This window comes from Balaenoptera borealis, assembly GCF_965194805.1.
Source record: "Balaenoptera borealis genome assembly, chromosome: 15".
Classification (NCBI taxonomy): domain Eukaryota; kingdom Metazoa; phylum Chordata; class Mammalia; order Artiodactyla; family Balaenopteridae; genus Balaenoptera; species Balaenoptera borealis.
The window spans coordinates 30048136-30074736 of NC_138871.1; the positions used below are offsets into that span (position 1 = coordinate 30048136).

Genomic DNA, 26601 nt, shown 5'->3' on the forward strand with positions numbered 1-26601 from the left:
CCTGGGATTTTTGCAGCTGAGGTTGAGGGGTGGGGGAAACGGTTTACAACACCAAAGAACATGAAGGCAAATTCACTCAGAGCTACCCGACCACATCCCCGCCTTTGACATCGGTGTTTTACCTTCCACAAAAGCCCTGGGTTCTCTGTCATGCCTTTCTTTTTTCTTCCTGGATCTCTAATTGTCAAGCCTTCAAGAAAATGCACTTCAGTCCTTTGTCACTGAGTGTAATTTGATAAACTGAGCAGAAACACATTGCTCTCCCCATCCTTTCAAAAACTGTTACCGCCAGAGAAAGAGGATGAGGGAAAGAGATCTGAGGTCTTTGAATGGAAGTTTAAGCACGAGCGCACGCGTGAGTGCGCGCACGCACACACACACACACACACACACACACACACACACAGTCTCATGCACATACCAGGACATGGAGTTGCCTGGGATGGGAGGAGGTGGCATCCCAGATTCCTGTGCGTGGGGCCTGGCCCTGGGGTCCTGGGGCGGATGCCCTCCCAGCTCCTAGCGACTCCCCTAGTTGCAGGCCTGGTTGCAACCGCCCAGTGGGCGGTGCCAGGGCAGGTTTCAGGCTATAAAGGGCTCTTGGCTCCCCGGGCCTGAGGGAACGCAGTCGCTGCGGCAGTGTCCCTGCCAGCCAGAGCCAGCTTGGGGCACTGCCGGTGTCCCATCGCCACCGGCCAGCCTACTCTTTTCCAGGCAGTGCCGACTTGGACACTGCCAGCTGCGTTCCTCGTCCCTACCTCGTTCTCTCCATCGGCAAGTCCCTTTTGGGGTTGCTTTCGTGTGGGTTGGGTGTGGGATGGGAGGAAGGTGACTGGGTGTGGGAGCTCTGACAGGGGAGGGTGCGGGTATTTTCATTTCTCTGAAAAAATTCCTTCTGGGGCAAATGTCTGAAGCTGTGATTTCTGAGATGGAGGTACGGGGTGAGGCTTGTTCCATATTCAGGCAAAGGAGAAAGCCCCAGAGTTCTTTCCTGAGGGCCTCCCCCTTCCTAGGGCCGCAAGGGGGTGGGTGGGTGAGGGGCTCGGCCCCGGCTGTGGGTCTCTGAGCAGCTGGGAGTGAGGAGTGAGGAGGCGGGCTGTGCCTGCATCTGGCCCTGCCAGGTACAGACGCTTGGATGGGGGCTGTCATGGATAGAGCCAAACGGAAACAAAAAAAGTCTAAAGAGCCAATGATGAGAGGATACTGGGGGTGGGGTGGGAGCAAGTCACACTAGGGGACAAAGAAGAAGAAGAAGGAGACCTTTAAGAAATAACTAACTAGCATCCAGAATCCAGCTCTGCTTCTGAAGCACCACCGATAACAGGACGGCGGCTCCAAATGGGCCGGCGGGCTGGGACGCGGCAGGTGGTGGTTTTGAAGGGGCCAGAAGGTGTTCCAGACAACAGCCACGGAGCCCTCGAAGCTGCAAGGCGGGGGCCGGAGGAGAGCTTAGCCTCTGGGGGCTCTAGAAAGGCAGCATCCGTGGCCCTGCGGTCATTTCCAAGCCGAGTTGGGTTAAGTCCTCACCCCCCGACCGGCATGGACAGCGGGGGACCCAGCCCCTCTCAGAATCGCCAAGGCACAGTCAGGGACTGTCCTCTAAACTGTCCTTGAAGACTGGTCACCAGAGGGGCACTGCCAGCCTCGCAGTGCCCGATCTGGAGGGAGGGCACAGCGTGGGAGAAGGGCAAACAGACCTCAGGATGAATATCTGGGGCCACAGCTGGGATGGCCAGGGCCGAAGGGGCTCTGCTAATCTGCTGGGATAGCAGTTTCTGCTCGAGTTCTGGAGAAGCAGTGGCGGAGCATGTCTGAGCGGGACCTGGTGGCACAGGGTAAGCCCTCTCCCCCACTGCCCCTCAGGAAGAAACAGAACGTTGCTTCCCCACTGGACTTGAAATTTTTCAGGCAAGGGGTCCCACCACTGGCAGGTGTGTATGGAGAGGCCTCAGAATGAAATGGGGACCAGTCTGAGGCCCTGGGGAGGATGAAGAGGAGCTGAGAGCTGATTTCCAAGGGTTCTTTGGTGCCAGCAAGGCAGGACAGGGCAGCTTCATCCCTCGGGCTAGACTACCATGGGCCCAACGGGAGGCCGGCGAGACCCTGCAACCTCTGTTAGACCCCTGAACACCAGCCCTGTTTCCTGCCCGCAGCCTCCTGGTCTCTGCGCTGGCCGCTGGCCACCCCTACTTTTATCCTGGGCTTTTGCTCCTTTCCATTTGGCTATGGTTGGAGGAAGCAGAGGTAGTTTTAGGGGAAAGGAAGTAAATAAGGCATCAATTTAAAAAATTCAGGGCCCCAACTATGCAAAATTAAGTGTAAAACTAATAGCTCCCCCCGTTGTCAGCTTTAATGGTCAGAAGCATGGACGTTAAACAAAGGGGCAGCTGCCACGTGGGACAGGATCTCACGTCTCATGGGGCTGCATGCTTGATGGGGGAGAGGGAATAGGGCAATGCAATGGGGATGGGGAGGGGGACTCTGGGCCTCAGTTTTTTCATCAGTACAAAAACTAGGATGTAAATCTAATGTCTAAAAATAGTGTTACCTCACAGGGCTGTGTGGAGATGAAATAAAATAGTAGCTGTAGAAGAGATGTGTTGGTCCTACAGGGCTGCACACATGTAAGGGATTTGGAAAGTGCAATGTCTTTATTCCATTGGGCATAGAAAGGCTGGGATACTCCTGGGGAGCTCTGTGCCTCTACGAGGAGCAGATTTGTCCCCGTTGATGGGTGTTTCCTGAGCCCGGGAAGAGGGCACAGAGGCTGTGCCTTGCCCCATCGGCTACATATTCCAAGAGTGTCTGATGCCTGCCCTCTGTATTCTCCCAGCCCCTCTGCCAAGCACCGCAAAGTTCATCCAGGCAGAGCTCCACTTGAACCAGCATTCCCATGCCTGATCCCCCAGTCTGTTCTGACTGATTTCAAGGTACCTGTAAGGCTACAGGGACATGGGAGGCAAGCTGTGAACCAAGGCTTCAGAGCACTTCAGGCAATAGCTGAAGCCCCATGGAAAAAGGTTGTAGTTGGAGCAGGGGGTGGGAGGGAGATATTCTGTCCTACAGTCCAGTCCTGCTCCCAGAGACTCACAGGTTGCGCTGTGCCCCATCTCTGGGGAGTCCGCAAGGGGCCAGCCATACTCCTCTCGCCAAAGGCAGGGTTGGATGATGCTTGAGAAGACTAGGGTTCAGTCTGGGGTCAGGGACAAGGTCACTCTATGACCAGGATTAAGGGTCAACCTGGGATTAGGCTCAGGGGTCTGTTTTAGGTCAGGGTTATGGGTCAGACTGAGGTCTGGATCAGGGCTTGGTCTGGGACCAAAGTCAGAAGTCCAAGTGAAGCGGATGAAGGAATGTCCTCGGATGGAATCTCACTGGTGAAGTTGGTTGCTGACCCTTCTCTGTCTTAGCCCCGCTCTTATCAAGGCTGCTCCACAGCCCTAAGATTCCTACTCTCCCCAGCACCTCTGGCAATGTAGAGAATTACAATACCATGGCTTCTTTTCTTTTTTTTCTTAAGTACTCTTTGGGATTTGAGAAGAGAGATGGTTCCAATCAGGAAATCCAGCGACTACTGCTGCGAAGCCATGCTGTCCCTATGGACATTCCCCAGGACTCCACTTGGTGGCTGGGCCATAAGAACCCAGAATGACTCCCCCAGGGCCCCTCCCAACTCCCACCTGAACAGGAAGAGAGGATGAAAGTGCCCAAAAGCCAACAGTGAAGTAGGAGAGGGGGAGGGGAAGACAATGGTTCGTGGAGACTTCTGGGGCTGTGATCCCTGCAGAGCAGACACCTCCTGTGGTCTCTTGAGGTTGGAGGCAGGTGTTGTGTGAACTTGTTGACAATGATTCTCTAAGTGTACGTGCCTGCGTCTTCCTGTGTGTGTGTGTGTGTGTGTGTGTGTGTGTGTGTGTGTGTGTGTGCATGCTCGTGCGTGCCCGTGCTCTCTCAGTATTTGCCTGTGCATCTATTTGCATCTCTATAAGGCTGTGTGTCCATCCTTTCAGAGGTTGATGTCTCCACACAAGGGTTCCCCGGGGTCACCTTGCCTATTCTGCCATCCCGGAGGAGTGCTGTATCTGGGGGGTCAGGCTATATTCTTAGGGCTCTTCAAAACAGCAGAGCCTCAACAATCTCCCCCAGCCCCACTCTTGCCCAGTTTCACCCACCACTCCCCGACAAAGGGAACGGTGTGGTTTTTTGGTTTCATGGCTCCTGGGTACCCAATCCAGAGTTGACTGTCCTGTGAAACCTCCCTGTTGTGAGGATGTGCCCCAGCTCTCTATTTCTGGGGTCACAGTGGTCCTGACGGGGACTTTGTGAGGGTCTAGGCCCCAAGCCGCCTGAGGTGGAAGTCTGAGGGCACTGAGGCAGGAGTGGAGCCACTTAGGGGCCTGCCAGCAGGCCCTTTAGGGCTGATCTTCCCTGTGAATGGAGACAGAGGGAAGGGGGGAGCAGGAATTGCCTCCCCCTGAATCTGTAGTGCTACGACTGTCCAGCAGGTGGGGTCCCAGGGCAGAGAGTGAGAGTCGAGATGACCCAGCGCTAGAAGCAAGAGAGCTTTTAAATCTCCGCCCGCCACATCAACCTCGGAAGGGCTCACACGGGGAGGGACAGCACAGATGCTCGCCCCTTAGACACACACACGTTCTCTTCTGGTGAACTCTAAAATAGAACTCGTATTGGATGCAGGGGAGGTGTTAAAAGAGGAATCTAATTTCGTTTACACACACGCCATCCTAACTGAAGGTTAGGTCTTCTGTTCTGGGAGTGCAAGAGTGAACGACGGAGAAAAGGGGGCTGGGGGGAAACAGGACGCGCGGGAGAGGGCGAGCCAGACACCAGCTAGACCGTGTCGGGGTTGGCACGCGTAGCTCCATGTATCACAGACACGCAGGAGGAGAGGCCAGATGACAGACGGATGCACGACGCACAGACACACATACAGCACCAGAGAGAACACACAAACCCGCACACACGCCACACAGCTCCACAGACGTCGGGCCGACCCGGGGACACACTCGCGCGCGCACACAGTTGCGGCCCCGGGCCACACGCACACCTCGCACAGGCACGCGCGCTGGGTCCTCAGCGGCCGCCTGGGAGAAGGTGGCCGCGCTCACCTGGCGTGTTTATTTACTAATTTATCAATGAACGCTTGTACCCGACTCCTCCCGCCTCCGGGTGCCGGAGCCGCAGCATTTGTCCTCTTCTCGGGACATTCACCGGACCAGATCGGGGTTCCTCCGACGCAGCGGGGGGGGGCGGGCGGAGGGGACAACAAATTAGGGGGTCTCGAGGTGCCCGAAAGGAAGGCTGCAGCGTCAGCTGCCCGGGACGCGGACGGGGAGAGGGGAACTTCGGGGTCCTGTAGGGTAAGAGACGTATGGGGGGGGGAGGTGAAGGGACCTTGGCCTCCGAGGTTTGAGGATGTCCAGATCCGGAATGGGGGACCCCCGGCTAGGAGAGATTGGGAGTGGCAAATGAGAGGATTGAGGGGTTCCGGGAGATAGGAGCCAGCGGGGTCCCACGGGATAGGAGCTGGAGACCCTAAGCACAGGTTCAGGGGCTTTTGGCGCCTCTCAGTCGAGGGGCAGTCCGCCTGAGACCTCAGCTGCTGGGGCGACGGCCCACGCGGGACTGCCTGGGATGCGAGAAGGGGGCCGGGGCCTGACAGGGAGAAAAAGAGGGAGGGAAGTAGCCTAGCAGCCAAGCGGGCACCGTGCGAGCGCACACCGTGTGTGTGTGTGTGTGTGTGTGTGTGTGTGTGTGTGTGTGTGTCTCATCTCGTCCGTCTGTAGGTGCCGGGCTCAGCGAGACGCCGGCGAGAAGGAAGAGGAGGCGAGAGGTGAACTGAGTTTGATCCTGCGGCGGCTACAAGTGGGTCCGGGGCGGGCGGCGGGCTGCGGGCTGCGGGCGGCCTGGGCGGGGCTGGAGGCCGGCGGGCGCTCACACGCTCCGGCCGCCGGCCTCTCACCACGCCTCCGGCTTCGAGAGCGCGGCGGAGGTGGGGGTGGGGGTGGGAGTGGGGGGTGCTGGCGGAGCGCCCACGGCGCAGCCTCCCGGCTCTATATAAACACACGCATCGCCTGGCTCTCAGAGGCACAAATTCACATTGAGAGAAGCTTTTAAAACCATCAGCCCTGAAATCCTGCCTCCTGCTTTTTCCCTTCTTTCATTCCTTTTGCCTTCCTTTCTTTGCCCACCCCCCCTTTCTTCTCCCAGCAGCAACTCCTGAGCCGAGAGACTGCGTCCCGGGACGGACTGCCTTTTCTTAATTGATACAATAGCCCAGCTCGGGTTTTCACCTCCTCCCCCAACCCCACCCCGCCTCACCCCTCCCGCCCGCCGCCGCCTCCGCCGCCCCAGCGCCCGCCCGGGGCTCTGTCGCCGGCTGCGTCCCGTCCGGGCCGCGGTCCGCCGGCTCCGCACCCGCGCCCGCCGCGCCGCCTCGCCCGCCGCGCCCGCCTCGGGGGTGCAGCGGCGGCTCTGGGGCTCCGGCGCGCCGCCCGGGGCAGCACAGGGGCGCTGGGCTCGGCCTCTCCACTCGCCTCAGCCGGGGAGCCTTCCCTCTCGCACCCAAAGTTTCTGGGTTCGTTGGAATTTGGGGATTCAGGATTTTTTCCTTTTTTTTTTTTAACCTAGGAATTTGAGGGGAAAACTTTTGACAAATCGATCGCACTTTCCCTCCGCTAGTTCTCTGTCCCCCCCCCCTTTTTTTTCCCCCAAGCAGGGGAAGGGGCTTACGAGAGAGGCTCCCGCTGGACAAAGTTTTCCAAAGTTTTCCGAGTGTGATGGTTGCGGGGAGAGCTAATCCACCAGCTTGATTCACGGCTTCGTCTCACCACCCCTCCAGCAGCCCCTAAGCCCGCTATAAGGGAACAAACAAACAAACAAACAAACAAAGTTACACTCCGAGTCGCCTCGTGTCTCCTCTCTCTCTTCTTTTAGGCGATTTCCCCCCACTGTCTCCGCTCCCTTCGCAGCCTCCACTTCCCTTCCCTCGGCCCCTTGCTCCTTTTCTGTTTCGGCCGGAGGTGCCAGGACCCCCGGCGGCAGCCTCCCCTCCCCCGCCGCTCCCGTCCCTTCTCGTCTGGCCCTCCCCTCCCCCGCCGCGGCCAGCACAGCCAATCCCCCGAGCGGCCGCCAACATGCTCTTTGAAGGCTTGGAGCTGGTGTCGGCGCTGGCCACCCTCGCCGCGTGCCTGGTGTCGGTGACGCTGCTGCTGGCCGTGTCGCAGCAGCTGTGGCAGCTGCGCTGGGCTGCCACCCGCGACAAAAGCTGCAAGCTGCCCATCCCTAAGGGCTCCATGGGCTTCCCGCTCATCGGAGAGACCGGCCACTGGCTGCTACAGGTAAGGGCGCTCTCGCTCCGTTGCTCTCCAGGGTCCGCTAGCGGCGAGCACCAGGCGGATGGAGCCGCGGGCCGGCCAGGGGGCGCCGGGAGCCTGAAGGCACGGGTCCCCGCCCCGCCCCTTCCCTCCTCTCTGCCTGAGCCGCCCGGGCTTCCCCTGCCCGCCTGCGGAGTGGTTCCGAGTCCGCTGGCGCCGGGTGCGCAGGTTCAAGGGGCTGTAAGAGAGGTTCCCGAATCCGCGAGGGCTCCCAAGACCGACTTTTTCCAGTCGCGAGCGACTCAACAGGGGTGCGTCGAGCGTCCTGGGGGCTCCCCGCGCAGCGCGAGCCGGAGGGGGCATCCAGTCGTGAGCCGCTTTCGCCTCCCCTTCGCGCTCCAGGCCCCAGTCACCGTCGACTTCCCGGGCTTTGGCGGTGTCACTGGGACCCGAAAACTGAGTCAGGGAAAGAAAGAGTGGGCCAGTGGCAGCCAGGATTGCCCCTTTCAGACCCGGGCTGTGTTCCCGCCGCGTCACCGGCCACGCCAGGTACTATAGCCCCGTTCTACGGTCTGAGAAAGTGTGTGTTTTGTGGTGGGGGAGGAAGGAGGTAACCCAAGGGAAACGAGAAGCCTGAGACCCGAGGTTTCTCGGCTTTCGGAGAAAAGGGTCTATTTACTTACTGGGTGGGGACAGTCTAGCAGGGGAGAGTAACTTGGGAGAGGTGTGTGTGAGACCCATAGAGTGCGTTTGTGTTTGTTGTGAGACGCCACACAACCCGCACTGCTGGTGATAATGGGGGTGGGCGCGTCGGGGACCAGACCCAGGTAGGTAATGGGGAGATTAACCTGGAATTAACATCCTCAAGTGCTAGATAATCGCTTTTGCAATTCGATACACAGCAGGTTTTTCTTTGGGGAGGGGGTCCTCTGGGTGAACCGCGGAAGGTGTGTTGTGTGGGCATGTGCACGCGTGTTTGTCCGGCAGATGCTGTTAGGAGTTAGCAGAAGGTTGGCTGTACTGAAACAGCCAGCCTCGGCCCGGGAAAGCGGAGGCGGGAGGTGAACGCAGAGACCTGTGAGTTTAGAAGTGCGAAAGCTTGGCTTGAAATTAACAGACGCGTGTAATCCGCGTGCACACACACATACACCCTGCGCAGCCCCGCCCCGCCCCGCGCCAATTGACAGCAGAGCTGGGGCGGGAGGGGCACGCGGGGTTCCTCTGCCCTGCGGTCTTCCCAAGTCCCCGAATCAGCCCATCTCTTTGGGGGCCTGTTCGTGCAACAAGGTGGGGTTCATTTCAACCAATGGGACCTCCCCTCGCCCCGCTGCCGTAAAGAAATCCCCAGAGCCTCTCCCGTGCCAACACACTTAAAGGGTTAACTGCAGCGGTGGTCTAGGCTTTTGGCCGAGAATTTAGGAAATAAAATATATTCACAGGGGCGTCGGCCCCTGCCGTATTAGAGCCAATCTGCAGAATTCGCGGTCTGTCACCGCCCCCCCCTTCCTCACCGCCCCCACCCCACCCCACCCCCGCCACCTACGTCCCCTGACCTTTTCTCCGAATCCCACAAGGGCCTCTGGGGCTCCGCGTCCGACCCGCACGTAAAATGGGGAGGGGGAGGCAGGCCTACGCCGCCCCATCCGTTCGCCCCCGGGGCCCTTGACTCTGAGGTGAGAAGGAAATGGGAGACGCGTGTAGAGAAGCACTGAAGGGGTTAATGGGAGTCCTCTGAATCCCAGCTTTATTTTTTCGGAGTCATTTATCAGATTTTACGGGGGGACCTCCAAGGGCTCTCCGTTTCCACCGTGCGCCATCTAAACAGAGCCCAGGGCTAAAAATACAACATTTTTGTATAAATTGGACTCGCGGCTCGAGCGGCCGCCCCTATGAAAGTCCTCTTTGTGAAGACCGTGGAAACGGCGGACAAATAACTCTTTATTAATGCCACAAAAAACGCACTTTAATTATAGTTAGGCAGATCAGAGGCGGGGGAGGGGGTGCCGCGGGAGAAAGGCGGCGGCGACCTCGGAAAATTCACAACCCAACTTTTGTGTCGAAAGAAAAGAAAAACAGAGGAAACGCAGGAGAGGAGAGTCAGACGTAGTGAGAGAGACCGGTACAGCAGACCGAGGGAGGGAACCCCGCTCTCTGCCCCCTTTTGTCGCATCTCCACCCTCGCCTCGATTTCTCTTAAAGGGGTAGACGCCGTCTAGAACCGCGGCAGGGTGGCGGGAGTTCTCCCCGACCCGCCAACTTGGGAGTGGGGCGGTGTCCCCCGCGGCCCAGACCCCTTCCTGGAGGCGCGGGCGCTCCGGGCTCGCTCCCTGTCGCGCGCCCGGGCCGGAGGCACACGTGGAAAAGTGATTAGGGCTCCGGGTTCTGCAGAGTCACTTTTCGGCAGGGCTGGGGTGTGTACACATCTAACTGGCAAATGCTTTTCCGTGGAAGAAGGGAAAGTGAGGAGGGGGACCAACCCGGGAAAAGAGGAAGCGGAGTGTTCCTTTGGGGGGTGCATGACCCCGCAGGTCTGGAGCCGGCATCCGCACGTCTGCAGGCGGGCAGGCGGGACAGCCTGACAGGTGGCGCCCCTCCCCTTCTCACCGGCTGTTGCCCCGGCCGGAGAAGGGTTAATGCGGGGTGGGGTGGCGAGCTACGACGTCAAAGGTGAGCGGGACGCCCCTGCTCCCGCCCTTCGGAGGTCCCCTCTGTTTCCGGTACCCGCGTGGGGCCGACACAGCCAGCTCCTCCGAGCGCTGGGCCCGGGCCGGGGCCTGGCTCCGCTCCGCTCGCGCCGCCGCCGCCGCCGGGGATCCGGTTACCTGCGACGGCGGCCCCGCCCAGCCCTACCCCGCCCCGCGGGAAGCGCCTTCCTCCGCTCTCGCGTCCCGAACTCCAGGGCGGCGACGAAAGTCCTCCTCAGTTATTTCCAGGGCATATTGCATTAGGAAAATCGCGGCTCCCGGCCCGTGACTCTACCCTGCGGAGCCCTCAGAGGGCCGCCGGGTCCCTTCGCGGCCCACACCAGCGAACGGAGGAAACCCCAACCCCCATCTGTAGTGATTGCCTCCGGGCACCGACCGCTCGCCGCTATAAATAATCTTTGGCCTGCGGCCACCCCGCGGGGTCTCGCCAGCCCGTGGCCGGGAGCCTGGAAATATTTATTCCGAGAGTCTCCCGAGCGCGAGGCGGGGGAGGGGGGAGGCGGAGGTTCTAGCTTCTGGTCCCGCAGTCCAGGATATCTTTTCCCTCCCGCAAGTCATTACTAAAAAACAACCTCCCGGGGGGGTTGCCCTGGGCCTCTCGCCCCCTTGACTTATTTATTATCCTCTAGGCCCCAGTTCTTAGGCATGCTGTGAAAAATAAAACCTACGTGCGTGCATGCGTGTGTGTGTGTGGGGTTAGGGGACTGGTGCCCCGGGTGGGATCCTCCGCCCCTCCCCCGCGGGCCCTCGAGGCTGGGCCTCCCGGGTGTCCCATCTGGAGATGTGGGCCCTGAGAAAGTTTTTGCGTGGCACCCGCAGGGTTCTGGCTTCCAGTCGTCGCGGAGGGAGAAGTATGGCAACGTGTTCAAGACGCACTTGCTCGGGCGGCCGCTAATCCGCGTGACGGGCGCGGAGAATGTACGCAAGATCCTCATGGGCGAGCACCACCTCGTGAGCACCGAGTGGCCACGTAGCACACGCATGCTGCTGGGCCCGAACACGGTGGCCAACTCCATCGGCGATATCCACCGCAACAAGCGCAAGGTAAGAACTCTAGGCCAGGAGCCCCGCAACCGTGCTCTGATCCTCTTCTCCCGTGCACCACCCTCGGGGTAAGGAGTTCTCGGAGACCCGGGGACGTCCCTACCAGAATCCGCGCCCCCATGTGCACACCATGTGGGAGGATCCCGAAGCTCCCTGCCTAGACGGCTGCGCTCCCAGATCCAGGGCCTGTACAGGCCTCTTCCGGGTCTGCCCTCTTGCTGAGCCACCGCGCCGTGCGCACTACCAGGCCCAACGGGTGGCTAATTGGGGGTTGGTTTGGACAACTTTAACATGCGGCGACAGGGGCGTCCAACGCCTGTCATCGTCGTGTTCCACAAACCTGGAAAAAAGAGAGGGCGGACGGTGGCCAGCGCTCCTCCGTTTCGTCCCCTGGAATTCCGAGGACTGGAAACGGATCGTTCTAAAATCACACCTAGCTTCCCGGCCACAGGTTGCTTAAGGGCGACGCGGGCAGGCGCGGGGGCTGGGGGCATCTTGTGGGCAGCGGTTGCTGGGCCTTGCCTGGGAGGGGTGAGGTGAAATTTGGGCCACTGCGCGCACCGGTCTGGACAGAGGGGGAAGGGCGAGGGGTGGGAGAACTTCGGCGAGCCGAGGCGCGGCGGGGGATCAAAGCGCACCTACCCCCTCCCATAAAGAGGAAGAGAAAGTGGGTGTTTATCCTGTGGATTTCCCGAGCGCCTGGAAGAGGCGCGGAGGAGGCGAGCCAGCGCGCAAGGGGCAAGCCTCCCCGCCCCCTCCCAGGGCAGCGCCGCCGCTGTGGCTCAGAGCGCGGGCGGCACGTGCTGTTTGAACTGCAGTAACCCGAAAGCTGAGCCGTCGGCGGGCGGGGCGCCGGCCCGCCGGCTTAAAGCGGCCGCGACTGGGGTGGGGGGGTGGGGAGGGGCATCGCTGCACGACCTCCCCTCCCTTCACTTTTTCCATTGGGTCAGAGGACTCACCCGGTTTGAAACCTAAAGGAAAGGGAGAGGCAGCCTCTGATCTCCGGGAAAAGTGGCAGAGCCTGGGAGACAGGAGAGGGCCTTGGTGGGGCAGCCCCCTCCTCCGGACGTCTGTGTGTGATCAGAGGAGTTCATCCTGTAGAATCTGTCGTCTTCCGAACTGCCTGCGAAGAGTAGTTCTCCGTAACAGACAAAAGGAGGAAAAATCAGAGGGGACTGGTCAGCACGTACACAACCCCCGCCTCCACCCCCCCTCCGCTAAAGCACGTATTTCAGGGGCTGGGAAAGGGGCTCCTGAAGCAGTCTTCCCATCTGCTTCACTAGAGCAGGAAGCAGCTAACAGAGCCCGGGGGCAGATGGGGAGGGTTCTTGGGAGTGGCTGGGAGGGGGCCGTAGGCTCAGGAATGGGGGCTCTTCAAATATGCCGAACACTCCTTTTTTTTCTTAGTCTTTGTGACTCCACCAAAAGCGTATTTCAAAGAGTTAGGAGAGAGCCTGAGCCTCAGAAACCCAGCTCCAAAGAATGTGGCTGCTTCCTCATTTTATCTTTATAAAGACTTTGACAAGAAAGCAATTACTGTTCCCTTCTCAGGGAAGAGGAGCCCGAGGCTTGGAGAGATTCAGGGACTTGAACCAGGTCGGGAAAGGAAGAAAAGGCAGGGCAGGGCCTGCAACACAGGCATCCGTGGGAAGAGTTGTTTCTAAGCCACCAAGTAGAGCCCTCCTCAGCCCTGCCCACCTGGGGCTGCCAGAAGCTGAGGGTCAGGGTGGAGGTGGGGAGGGAGTGCTGGGAGGAAGAAGGCTTGGTCAGGACCTCAGTGTGAGACCCTGGGGGTGCAGAGGGCTTTGGGGAGAGGCTGTTGCCCTGCAGTTCCATGCACCCTCTGCCTGACTTGGCTTTGGGCCTCCAGGTGGGGAGGGCCCTCCTGGAAAGCCCCAAGGTTTTGGCTTACATCATCCATTTGGGAGGAGGCAGGGAGGAGGGGGGGAGCACAGATGAATGCTGCTGGAGGAATACACAGGGAAGGAAGCTGGAGTGAGGGACAGGGTGAGGGGGGTGGGACCTGGGTGGGGCCAGAAAGGAGGACCACAGATGAGACATAGTCTCCCTCTTCCAGGTACCCTTGCCCTCTAGCACCTTGCGGGTAAGGGAGCAGCCAGAAACCAACTCATCCTGACAGAGGCTTGGGAACCCAAAGCCCGGCCATCTCTCTGTGTACTAGCTGTGTGCTTGCTGTGTGGCACGTGTGTGGGTCCTATGTTAAATGGGCAGATGAGAACGTCCTTCCCCCGCCAAATCTCTAATCGGTGTTCCATAAACTTAAGTTTACTGAGTTAAGTAGCAGGCCTTAGGTTAGATACAAGCATAGAAGCTGGAAACTTGGTCCTTGCCCTTAAGAAGTAGAATCTAGCTGGAGAGATGAGAAGAGAATACTCAGAGGCACACATGTTGGTCCTGGAGAGAATGACCAGTCTGCTGGACCCAATGCCTGGTGGACCCAACTTCGCCAGGGTGGGGACTGCCCCGTGCCACGCACGCTGCCTTAGCCAGCCCACACTGCAAGCAGGGACCTGGCTGGAGAGCGGGCTGCTGGGCCAGGCCCAGCCTGGTTAGGATGTACTTGCAGGAAGTGGGGGCCAGGTGTGCTGAGGCCCTGCTGGCGGGGAACTAGGACCGTCACTATTTCCACTGGGACTGGTACCCCACCCCTTCTCTGGAGGTCTGACCAGATGTCCTGGGAAGGGGTTCCTCACAGCCATCACCGCACTCCAGGTGTTTGTCCAGGCTGCCCTGGTGGTCTAGGGCCAAGAGGGGTAGGGTTGCCAGGGAGAACGTCCAGAATACCTCGCCCACTCTTAACAGAATCCTCTCTGGAAGCCAGGCCTGTGTCCCTATAGCTGCGACCTCAGATTCTGTCCCTCCTCCTTTGTTACCCCTCTCCTACCTGGGGCTGGGAGGTCTCTGGTTCATGGGGGAGGGACTGCATCTCTCTTTGTATGCAAAGAAGCTGAGTATTGCCCTGGAAGGGTGGATGGAGTCTGATAGGGAAGATGGGGGTGGGGGGGAGGGTTACCAGAGAAGGGGGGGGTTGTCGTGGGTAGTTCTGGAAGCATCCAGTGCCCAACCCCACACACCAGGATCAGACATTTCCTCTTTTCCTTTGGAGACAGGGCTGGGCCTCTTTGCACCAAAGGGCCAGCATCTTCAGGGCATTTCAGGCAGTGGCCTTGAGATTCTGTCAGAGAACTTGGAGTGCATCCCAAGGATGAACTTAGCTTTGGAACTCTGGACTGGAGAGACCCTAGGAGTGGTCTTCTTGCCCCTCCTACCCTGGCCCCTGGCTTCAGGGACTTCTGTGCCCGTGGCTGAGGTGGGGGAACAGCTCCAGACGTTTTGGGGATAGCAATTAAGAAGCCCGGCCTGCCCAGCCACCAATCCTCACTGACTTGGCCTTTGGGCCCCGTCCTGGGTCGGGGTGGAGCTCAGCCTCAGGGTTACTGCACTCGCCTCAGAAATCCTCTGTATGCTGGGGTTTATGTCGGGATGGAGAGGCCAGGAGGTGCCTCAGCAGGAGGGCAGAGCCAAGAGGGCCCATGGTTGTGGGGTCCTGGGCGAGGCCAGCTCAGACTGGCTCCAGGTGGCCTTTGAACCACAGCACAGCCTCTGGCCTCAAAGTCATGTCTGCCAGGCTCAGCTCAGGGCAGAAGTTTCCACCTGTGTGGGATGGGAAGGCGGTGGCATGGCCGGGCAGCCCTGCTACTGGGAGCTCTGTCCCCGCCCCCGGCAGAGGCACGGAGCCTTTGTGCTGCCAGCGGAGGTCCTTCACCAAAAGTTACTGTAGCATCAGGGGCCGCTGAGGGGGCAGGTGGCAGGAGCGGATGTCTCTGAAGGTCAGCGGGGGAGGGTGCCCCCGGCCAGCCGCCAGGGCGCCTGGGAGTGGGCTCCTCCCTCTGTGTGCCCTTGTGTCAGGCAGGGGTGAGTGGTGTGGGCCCTCCCTTCCACCTCCCTCCCTCCCTCCTCCTCCCAGCGCAGGGTGGGGTCCAAGGCTGTGATGCTGTGATGCTCGCTCTCGCAGCCTTGGGAGACAGTTGTGGCCTTGGCTGGAAGTGGGGAGGCTTGGCTGGGGTCTGCTCTGGCCCTGATCCCTCTAAGCCAGTTGTCGTATCTGTTCCAGGTTCCTGGGGCTGAAGGGCAGGGGGGCTGTGCCTCCAGGGGCTGACAGAGTAGCCGAAACAGCTGGCCTTACCCTTAGAATAAATCTGGGCTCTAGAGGAGCGTCCCCTTCTAGCTCTTAGATACATCCAGAGCCCCCAGGACTTGTAGAGGGTGGCTCAGCGGGGTTTGGATTGGTGGGAGGCAGGGTGTTCAGGGACCCTGGTGAGTGTGGCCAGTTGCGCCCCGGACTGTGACCTTGGGAAAGTCCTTCCTTCTTTGGGCCTCAGCTTTCTAAGGGGGTTTTTCTGTGGTTGGAGGAGGGATAGGAGGGTCTGGACAGAACTCAGAGCCCGGCAGGTGTGTGCCAAGTGCTGCTCTCCCCTCATCCACAGTGTGCTTTTGTCGTGTGTAGAAGGGTTGGGGGCACAGTCAGAGCTGGACTTGAGTGGGGGACAGATACTCTGTGCCTGCAGATGCTGGGGACCCAGGAGGGGCATACCCAGGCCGGGGGGTCTGGCCAGCCCCTCCCAGTCAGAGGGGCCGAGTGGGCACTGGCTCCGGAGGCGGCCAGGGTGCAGTGGAGGTTCAGTGGAAATGCCAGGCAGCTGAGAGATGACGTCCTTTCTTGTCCTCCCCCTACTTGAGCATAAAGTACGCACCTTGGCCTCACCCCTGTGCTGTTCGGACAGCTGCCTCAGCGGCTGCCCGCCCTCTGTTATTCTTTCCACTCCGCAGGCCACGGCTCCGGTGGCTTGGCGGGGTGGCCTGCCTAGGCCCCCACCCTCCCGGGCAGCCGCCTCCATTCCTCCCAGTCTGAGTCACTGGACTGGGGAGTGGGTCCCCTCTCCGGCTCTTCCCGCTTCTGAGGCTGCCTTCCTTCTCTCCATCCATCCACAGCCGCCAGTTGAGAAGGGGAGGTTATCTGGCTGAGCGGGTCAGCGTGCAGGGTCATGGGGGTCCAGTGAACGACTCCCCTCCCAGGGGCGCTGGGTAAGAGGCAGGAGTGGGGAGGGAGGTCTGGGGGTGTGGGGGAGACATTTGTAGGAACAATTATACGGAATTTGAGCCTTGACAAGCCCCCTGGTGGTCCCCCCAGACCCTGGTTGTGGATTCAGCTTTTATTACAGGGAGAGCGAGAACCCGGGATGTGGGCTCTTGAGCCAACTGCATTGTTGGGAAAACCTGTAGAGGTTGGGGGAGGGTTTCCAAGCACATCCTTCAAGGCCAGAGCCCATCCTGCTCCGTGTCTGTGCCTGGAGTTCCCAGGTCTCCCGTGCCCTTCCACCCTGCTCTCCCCAGTGCCAACCCTGATGGGATGTCCATACCTGCGGCTCCCTGTGCAGGGCTCTGCCCGAGCCAGGCTGGTTCCGGTGACCTTTGTCCAGCATTCTTGGCTCACTTGTGGGAATTCCGAGGGAAGCCCCAGAGGGAAACAAAGCAGCCCTGGCTCCTGCTGCAACTGCGGTCAGGCCGTGGGCTCTGGGGCCGCTGGGAACCCTTCCCCTCTTCACAATGAGCTGCTCCGCCAGTGCCTTCCCCTGTGCCCAAGTCCCGACCCTGACCGCCCCCACGTGCCCAGGCCTTCCTGTGCCCTGGGCAGCACCTCCGCCTCCTCCTGGCCTTTGTGGTGGGCGGTGGTTTCTGGGCTGCCCTGGCTTTGGGAAGTGCCCACGTTGTTAACCCTGGGCACGGTCCCAGGGATGAGGCCCTGGAGTTTCCCGGCGCCTGGGAGGCTCTGATGCCTGTGGAACAGCTGGGCGGGAGGCAGGGGCATGGACTTGGTGACCACCGAGCAAAGCCCCTTGAGCTTGGAGTGCCCTCAATCTGCCTTTGCTCTGCTTCTCAATTGGGTAGTTTCTCTACCTCTGGGGGCCTCTGAGGAGAATCATGGGACAGCCAGGAGGAAAGGGACCCCAGAGCATCCAGTGAGACTCCTGTTTGGGTCAAGATAAGAGCCCTGGTCGTGGCTGCAATTCTTTCAGAAGCCCCACCCCGGGGGGCCTGCAGGTGCAGGCTTCCTGGGGTCATTTCAGCTCCTGGCCTTGCTCAGGGCCCCCTCCCACCTAAAGGTCAGGTGTGGACCCCCTGCCCTTGGAGTCGCTCTGCCCAGTCCCAGGTCCCCTTGGGTCCTTCCTGCTCTCCGTGGCCCCCAAGGCTGGAGAAGGAGCGATTCAGCCGGCCATCGCTAGAGGGCGCAGGGAATGTAACCTTTAGGACAGACAGGGCAAGGCTTGTCCCTGGGTCCTGTCTGGCCACTCCTCGGGGTGCAGTGGGGTCCCTCAGAGCCCCCCCTTTGGTAACCTTGGGATGGCCCCTCCTGAGCCACTGTAGCCCATACGAGGTGTGTGAGTGGGGGCCTGGCAGGCACTTACACCAGGTGACTGATGCGGTGCCAGATTCTGGGCTTCTTCGAGGGGCTAGCGTCTACTTAGGGACACACGGATATTGGTGTTCGTGTGATCTGTACATTGAAAGGAACCACAGAGATCACCTGGTTCAACCTTACCACTTTACAGATGAGGAAACCGTGAGGCCGCGAGGTGACTTGGCCATGATCCCACAGTAAGTTGGTGGATGATCTGGGAATAAAACTCAGGTTTCTGGGTGCCCAGCCTGCCTTTTCTCACCACCCACTGCATCTTAGGAGCCTAGCTGGCTTTGACTTCGGCTGGTCCTGGTCGGCATGGGCCTCTGCTTGATTCCCCCTCCACATGCCCACCTTTGGGCCCAGGTCTCCTGTGTGCTGGGGGCCCTGACCAGCCCCTGCTACGTTCCCTCCAGGGCAGTGCCCTTGACTGTGCCCTGGGTTGGCTGGCTCTGGCCAGACGTGGCCCCCCTGCCCCTGGCCCCCCTACCTCCAGCCTCCCCACCGGCGCCTGGCAGCCACGGAGTTATCATTCCTGCATCCCTCATGAGCCTGCTTGGCTCCCACGGACCACTTACTGCTCCTTCTGTGGGCTCTTTGCTGTTTCGTAAGGGCCCCTAGTAGGCCAGTGATGGGCTCTGGGGCAGGGCCCCACTCCTACCCATAAAACTCCTAGACCAAGAGTGGAACCTGGCATCCTAAGGACACTAAGGTCCAGGGGGGCGGGGCTGAGGCAGAGAGCACCCCTGGGGGGAGGTGGCCCTGGAAATTCCCCGGGCCCTCACAGCTGAGCAAGGTGTGAGTGACCTGGCCAGGCCTGGGCTGCCCCTGGCCACCTCCCCTCATCCTTCTACATTTCAGCTGTCCCTTAGCAGCAGGAGCAGCCCCAAACAGTGCTGGCTTTTCTGCCCCTCACCAGCCTCCTTCCCTCCCTCCCTCTGCCCACCGGGAATTTCGGAATGAAAGTGCTATTGTGAACGCCTGGCTGGGCCACTGAAGGGCCAGCACTGTTATTTCTGCAAACCAGCCCTCCCATTAGCCATGCAGGGCTGAGGCCAGGAAAATGTTACCTTTTCCTCCTTGAGCTGACTGCAGGGGAAATTCTCACATTTACAGTTTGTGCGGTGGTTGTGTTTGGGGGCAGGAGGAGAGGGTGGGCGCGTGTGTGTGGTTTGCGTGGGGCTGATGGGGGTGCGGCTAGAGGAATACTTGTCTCCTTCCTCTGCGCTGCCCCCCCTCCTCTGCCTTCCCCGGTGAACTTTCCCTTGGCCCCGGTGGGGGCACCCCCTTCTGCTCTGGACTCTGGGGGTCAAGGCTAGAAATTGTTGGCTGCCCGTGTGACCCACCGGCCAACAGTAAATAAACTAACATCTTACCCTCTCCTGTACACCCCGGGCAGCAGCGTGAAACTGCGCGCAGGGGCATCTGGGTGAGGAGGGGGCAGGGGGGCTGAGGAACTTGCTCAGGAATCAGGAGGACAGCAAGCAAGGGAGTTGGAAACAGGAACTCACTGGCTGCTTAAAATGGACCGGGAAGATGCGGGAAATTAAAAGGCCTTCTGTTTGGCTTTCTGATCTTTTGAGGTGGGAAGCCTTGCCCCCATCCCTGTGCCTCCAGACCCGGCCACACTGAAGACATTTGGATGGCCCAGTTAACAAACTCCCCATGATCTCTGCCCAGTAGGTATTTCCCAGGGAGTGAGAGCAGTCTTGGGTCTCAGGAAGTCCTGCTTGCAGTCTAGCCTTGGACTCTCTTGTTCTCCCATCAGTGGAGTAAAAGAGCCACCTACTGCTTTCCACCTCTTCCTTGTCCAGTCCATTCACCTGTGTTCTGTTCCTCCTGGGCACGTCTGCCCCGTGGCCTGGGCATTCGGGAATGGCCCCTGCAGTGGAGGGACAGCCTCCCCTCCAGCCCTGCCCAGCGCCCTCTTGTGTCGCCCCCCACTCTGGTATGGCCACATCGCCTGCAGACCTGTTGGCAGCTGGACTGCCCAGTCCCCGGGCTTTGCCGTTATTTGGAGCACATGATCTTCTGGGGTTTCAGCAAGGAATGACAGCTCAGGTCACCGTGTGAGTGATGTTGAATGTCCCGACTTTATGAACTGTGTTTTAATCCTGTCCTTCCCCTGCCTCCCCTCCAAGACGTGGGCAGTAGGAGGGGGGTTCAGAGTAGAGGAGCCAGCAGAGGGACTGTGTCTGGAGACGGAAAGGCTTGAGCTTGGTCAGGGTAAGGACCTGGAGTTCTCCCTGATCACGGTCGTGAGAACGGTGCTTCAGTTGGGCCGAGCGGGCAGGCCAGAGTCCATCTGACCCTCTGCCTTCCAGGTCTTCTCCAAGATCTTCAGCCACGAGGCCCTGGAGAGCTACCTGCCCAAGATCCAGCTGGTGATCCAGGACACACTCCGTGCCTGGAGCAGCCACCCCGAGGCCATCAACGTGTACCAGGAGGCGCAGAAGCTCACCTTCCGCATGGCCATCCGGGTGCTGCTGGGCTTCAGCATCCCCGAGGAGGACCTCGGGCACCTCTTTGAGGTCTACCAGCAGTTTGTGGAGAACGTCTTCTCCCTGCCTGTCGACTTGCCCTTTAGTGGCTACCGGCGGGTGAGCACCCAGGGCCTGGGAGGAGAGGAGATGGGCATCCGTGAGCCCACCCTGAGGGAGGGGCAGCTGACTGCTTAGATGGTCACTGGTCACACAGACAGGGGGGAGGTTTCAGCGGGAGGGTGAGGTGGAACCTTCACCCGGGGTCTCTGCTGCTTAGATGGGGAAACTCTCAGAAGAGTCCCCGCCCCGCCCTGCCCGGCCTTGGGAGGAGGCCCTCCGTGACCCTGCCCTTCCCCTTGGGTAACCAGATGGCCTCCTCCCCGCCTCAGGGCATTCAGGCGCGACAGACCCTACAGAAGGGCCTGGAAAAGGCGATCCGGGAGAAGCTGCAGTGCAGACAGGGCAAGGACTACTCAGACGCACTGGACATCCTCATCGAGAGCAGCAAGGAGCACGGGGAGGAGATGACCATGCAGGAGCTGAAGGTGGGGCACCCCTCCCCCCACCTCAGGCGGCACAGACGCCTGCGCTCCGTGCTGGGGCCGCTCAGGGTGGGAGCGCCCACACGGGAGGGGCCGCCCCTGCGCTCCCCGCGGCTTGCCCTGCACCCAGTCCTGGTGGTGAGCGGTCCTCACAGCAGCTGGGCCCCACTCGCTCCAGCCCACCCACAGTCCCGTCCCCCGTGTTGGAAAAGAGACCGAACACCGGTTCTTAGGAACCCTGAACAGACGCGGCGTCCGCAGCGTCGTTGACCCCCCTCACTCTCCCCAGCCAGCCCCCCACCCCAGTATTCACTATTTCAGTGCATTTCGTGCTCACAGTAGCCCTAGGAGGTCACCTAGGGAAATGCGGGCCCAGAAGGAGAAGCCACTTGCGGGAGGGCAGCCTCAGCCCCTGGGGAAGAGCAGCCTTTCCAAGTGGGTGACACTTGACACTCTCCCAGCCTGCCTGGCACTGGCTGTGCCCAGTCGGGCTGCTGGCCCCAAGACTGTCCACACTGGGCTCCAAGAAGGGCTTCCTGCCTGCCCTTTCTTAGGGTGGATGTTCCACCTGAGGAGGGAGCATTAGTTCGTCCTCGTCTACACTCTGCCACCCACGTGCTTGGCAGGCGCCTGTGGACACTTCACTGCCGACTGCTCTGTCCCTACTGTCTCTGCTTCCCTGTAGTCTAGCTCCAGTTTTTTTTTTTTTTTTCCTCATGAGCCAGGAAGGACCCCAAAGACTTTCCCATTTCATAAGAAGTTTTGTGACTTGTAGGTGGTGCCATGGCAAGTAAAGGACCTGTTCTTTCACTCCCCTCTCTGGGCTCAGCATCCACATTTGTAAAATGCAGGGCTTGGAATAAGATAACTTGGTGGGGCCTTTCTGTGGGGCACCACTACTCCCCAGAGGACCCTGGAGGGGCTCTAAGTCTTCTGGGGACCACCTTCCCTCAGCCTTCTCACTGCAGTCCCATCCCAGGTCCTCGTGGGTATGACCCCAGACCGCTTTCCCAGCCCCTCAGCTCTCTCGACCACCTACCGGATGTCCTTCTCCCGGGGAGGGAGGAAGGAGCTGGGGCTGCCAGTCCGGAGGCCCAGGTTGGGACCCTGCACCTCACCCCCACTCGCCCGCACACTGCCTGCTCCTTGGGATCCGCTCTCTTTCTCCTGTGAGCTCACTGGCCTCATCAGGGCTGCTGAGGCCGGCCCTGGAATCCGGCGGTGAGTGAGAAGCAGCCCTTCCCCAAGGGACTTTTAGGCTCGTGCTTCTGCCCAGCCAGGGGACTGGACCCGTGACCTGTGTCCCTCGTGGCCCAAATGCCTCAGCAACGTGAGGCTCAGAGGAAGCAGCAGGGCCCAGCTAGATGACCCCGGGGCCTGGGGGACACCGGCAGAGAGGGGCTGCCCCCAGGCTGGGGCCACCGGGCCGAAGCCAGGTTGCAAGCGGTGCCTCTTTGCCGCTGCAGGACGGGACGCTGGAGCTCATCTTCGCCGCCTACGCCACCACCGCCAGCGCCAGCACCTCGCTCATCATGCAGCTGCTGAAGCACCCGGCCGTGCTGGAGAAGCTGCGGGAGGAGCTGCGGGCCCAGGGCATCCTGCACGGTGGCGGCTGCCCCTGCGAGGGCACGCTGCGCCTCGGCACGCTCAGCGGGCTGCACTACCTGGACTGCGTCATCAAGGAGGTCATGCGCCTGTTCACGCCCGTCTCCGGGGGCTACCGCACCGTGCTGCAGACCTTCGAGCTCGACGTGAGGCTGGGCCCGTGCGCCGTGGGGTGGGGGGTTGGCCGACGGGAAAGACCAGCTCCCCGTGGGGTCCCTCAGCCTCGTGGGGAGACGGTGCTTGCTTTCAGGGAGCTTTCAGGCTGACGGGAGGGACCCCGCAGGGACCCTGCCCCAGAGGCTGGGTCAGGTGCAGCCCAGCTGGGTGTGCTGTGAAGCTGCATGGGGACATGTATAAGTAGGTGGACTGACATGCCGAAAGGGGAGGCTGGCCAGGCCCCCGGGGACCACAGTGGGGTGCCTCCAGGAACATCTGGGTGGGGGCTGGCAGGCAGAAGGTCCTGGGTCCTCTCAGACCTCCTCTGGTTCTCACCACCGCATCCCACCCCTGCCCCCGCCTTGCCTCCAGGGTTTTCAGATCCCCAAAGGCTGGAGTGTCATGTACAGCATCCGGGACACGCATGACACGGCGCCCGTGTTCAAGGACGTGAACGTCTTCGACCCTGATCGCTTCGGTCAGGCGCGGAGCGAGGACAAGGACGGCCGCTTCCATTACCTCCCTTTCGGTGGTGGTGTCCGGACCTGCCTGGGCAAGCACCTGGCCAAGCTGTTCCTGAAGGTGCTGGCGGTGGAGCTGGCCAGCACCAGCCGCTTCGAGCTGGCCACCCGGACCTTCCCCCGCATCACCTTGGTCCCCGTCCTGCACCCTGTGGATGGCCTCAGTGTCAAGTTCTTTGGCCTAGACTCCAACCAGAACAAGATCTTGCCGGAGACGGAGGCCATGCTGAGCGCCACGGTCTAGGGCGCCGGGCCTCGGGGTGGGAGGCGACGGAAGGGCAGAAACCTGTGTGCGGGACGGGGCTGGAGCCCGGGGAAGAGGGAGGGCCCCCCAGGCCTTGCCCTCCCCTCTTCCCCTCCCTGGCAAACCTGCCCCAAGTCAAAAGGGCTCTCCGGGGTCGGGCTCTCCCCCTGGCCCCTGCTTCTCTCTAGTCTCTCCAGTTCCCAACAGCTTAGCTCCCCCGGGAAAGGGCCTGGCCCCCCCGCCCCGCATGCCCATCACAGTGTTAGATGTCGGCTGTGCTGCAGCCTTTGCTTGTGATGTTCTGAACTGGTCTCTCCCCTCCCTTTTCTTCTGGACTCTTTTCGTGTGAGGTCAGGTGGTTGACATGGGGGGAGGGAGGAAAAGAGGTGCCCCCTTTGGCCCTCTCTTCAGCACCCCCTCCCCTCCTGCCTCGGCTCAGATGGGACGAGTGCCCCTCCCGGTGTGGTCACCAGCGCCCGCGGGGAACAGCATCCTGGGTAATAGAACACCCGTCACCCTCGGCAGGGCGGGGCCAGGCTGTAACCAGCCTGGAGGCCCACCCCTTGCCGTTTAGGACATTTGAAATTACCTATTGCTGCTACTTTTTCTCTCTTCTGACCTGAGGGCAAAGGAGCCCCAGGCCCTGTCCTCCCAGCATCCTCCCTGGTGGCCCTGGGCGCGCGCACTGACACCCGCACCTTTCTGCCAGGCGGCCTGGAGCCCGCCCTGCTCCCGATTACACATACACCCAAGGCCCTCGGCTCATGGATGGCCTTCCCCCCACCCCCATATTTATTCACAATATAACCGAATCTTGGTGTTACTGGGACTGGAACAAGTATCTCCTCCGTCCCCTGGCCTCCATCCCAGCTGTCCCCGGCAGGACTTCTGCAAGTGACCCAGCCACCAACCCCTCCCCCCCGCCTCCCCCCGCCGGCCTAGGGTCGAGCAGCTCCCCCAGGCGCCAGACCTTCTGTGGGTTCAACCTCAGAGCCTCACTCCCGAGGTGAAATCCAGCACATCTGCCTTTGTCCCCTGGTGGGGATGGGGAAACGGCCCACCGCCTCCCTGCCTCCCTGCTCTGTCAGAAACCTTGATCACCGGGGATTTGGAGGCTGCTGCCGTGTCCCACTCGGTCACTGTTCACCCCAGTGCCCCCCACTCTGGCTAGTGAGTATAGGGAAGGATACGGGTTCTTTCTTCTGACGGGGAACCAGGGCCTCCGTCGTCCCTCCCTCAACCCTCACCCTTTGCCCTTTGCCCTTGGAAAGGTGTCCTTGAAGTCCCTTCCCCCCTCTATGCCACTGTCTGCTTAGCCCTTCTCAGGGGTGCGGGGACCAGGTGAAAGCAAGGGGAGGTGAGTGCAGAAGGCAGCCCTTCCTCAGAGCTGACTCGGGCCCTCTGCTTGGTCTTGAGGCAGCTGAGGAGGGCGCTGCAGGGAGAGCTGAGGAGGAGGGTACGTGTGATTTGTCAGAAGTGATTTGGTTGAAAACCGGCTGGCCAGGGGATGAAAGAAGAGCAGCTCCTGCCACTGGCATTTTGAGTGTTGGCAATTAGGGATGCCTCCCGGGGATGGTTTGGGGCCTTTGGTGAGTCTCTAAGTGATTTTGTCTGTTTTCAAGTTTTTCTTTGCTTTTCGTGTTTCTCTGTTGGCTTTTGATGTTATAAAAGCGGTGAATCCCCTTTAGGAGAAAATCAAAAACACACAGAAGAGGAATGCGGGACGTCGATTCCCCGGTTGCCTCTCCGTAGCAGTGACCACTGTGGGCAGCTCAGTGGCCCCCCCAGTGGTGTTCAGTGGGCAGGCGGCAGCCCCCCACTGCCGCCCCCATGCACACCTGCCTTGTGGTGGGCTTTACAGGAATGGCTCGTGCCTGCGGACTGTCCTGTCACCCCCATTCTCAACTGTTTCATTTGGTTCCTACCTTTTCACTGTTAAAAGGCAAGTGTGGCACAGACGTTATTGGCAAAAATTGACATTAAAAAAATGAGTAATATCTCTCAACCTCCCCCACCCCACCGCCCCATTCTGAAAAACAGGCAAAAATGTGTAAAGACTCATCAAAGCTTGAAAATAGCTGCATGGTGCACCAGAATCTGTTACCTACAAAAAAGCCCGGTGTCTGGAAGGTTCATGCTCCTCTAAGCTGACCCAGCTTGCCCTGAACCAAATGTCTTTGACTAAATATCGAGGATTGCTGTTAAGTGCAGCTTCAGACAGGAAGCCTGCCAGGCCTGGCCCCGGCGAGGGGCAGGGAGCTGGAGGGCTGCGGGACACCTCAGTGACCTTTGGTTTGGGTGACCAGCCTGGGAGGGGCAGAGAAGGCAAGGCTGAGGGGATCCCTGTGAGGGAGGGAAGAAGGACCATTTGCCCCGCTGGGTCTCAAAGGCAATAAGAAGAGAACTGAAGAAAGCTCTTGACTGGCTGACAGGAGGGTTCCAATGTTGAGACTCACCCATGTCTCCTCTTTACATCCATCCGTGTCTGTGTGCTAGTGTGTAGGTTTTATAGAGGTAGCATTAGATGGGTGATGTGTTCTCACTTACCATTCCTACTATTGTAACTTGACATTGAAAAGACAAAACCCCACAAAACTCTTCCCGCCATGGGCTTGCAGATTGAAGCACTTTCAATGTTGGGCGCTGGCATTTGTGTTCTGGTCACCATCCTGACCCTGCCCAGATCGCTATAATATAATTTTATACACAAAACTTGTTTTTTCATAAATGTTATAATTTTGTGTCTGTCTTTATAAACTATTATAAGTACTATTTTTGTTATAATTCAAAATAGATATTTAGTATAAAGTTTTTGCTGTTAAATATTTGTTATTTAGTAAAATATGAATTTTTTCCTCTATTGTAAACATGGTTCAAAATGTTAATATGTTTTTATCACAGTTGTTTTAATATTGAAAAAGCACTTGTGTGTTTTGTTTTGATATGAAACTGGTGCCGTGTGAGTGTTTTTGCTGTCGTGGTTTTAATCTGTATATAATATTCCATGTTGCATATTAAAAAAAGTTGTGCATTTTGTGATTTTGGAAATACTCAATGTGGCTCTTTTATAGGCTTCTATAATAAACCTTGAGGACTCACCCTCGTTTGGCTCTCTGGTCTCTGCCTTCCCAGCTCCCTGAAAGGGTCCTCCCGTCCACCCACCTTCCCTTCAACAACACCCAGTCTCACCTGTCAGGCAGGAAGTCCTACCCCGCAGTGTTTGCCCTGCGAGGCCAGCCCCCATTGCCTGCCTGAAAGCACACAGAGGTCCGTGACTGTATCCCTGGAGCAGTAGGTTCCCTGGGGAGGGGAGGATGTACCTGGAGGGCCACCGTCCCCAGAGGCCTGTTGCAGCACGGGGCAGCTGGGGGCCGGGTCCCTGGCCATGTGGCTGGGCCTGGCTGGGCCAGGTGTCTCGGTCCCGGACACGGCAAGCAGAGCACTGCAGAGTCCATTTGTTGACACGAGTGAGGACACGTCCACAGC

General features: G+C 59.7%; 1 protein-coding gene and 1 long non-coding RNA gene across 2 annotated transcripts; one reads left to right on the top strand and one right to left on the bottom strand.

Moving 5' to 3' along the window:
* Positions 1-6112: 6112 nt before the first annotated feature.
* On the bottom strand, positions 6113-6859 carry LOC309611678. Its single transcript, XR_014234664.1, has 2 exons — positions 6751-6859; positions 6113-6644 (listed from the first exon to the last, which is right to left on the bottom strand). It is a non-coding gene; the product is annotated as an uncharacterized lncRNA (long non-coding RNA).
* On the top strand, positions 6638-26213 carry CYP26B1 (cytochrome P450 family 26 subfamily B member 1). The gene is made up of 6 exons (XM_082356376.1): positions 6638-7358; positions 10859-11083; positions 19889-20164; positions 20437-20592; positions 22056-22340; positions 22723-26213. Exons 1-6 carry the CDS (start codon positions 7155-7157, stop codon positions 23113-23115), a joined length of 1539 nt encoding a protein of 512 aa, XP_082212502.1. The 5' UTR covers positions 6638-7154; the 3' UTR covers positions 23116-26213.
* The last annotated feature ends 388 nt before the right edge of the window (positions 26214-26601 follow it).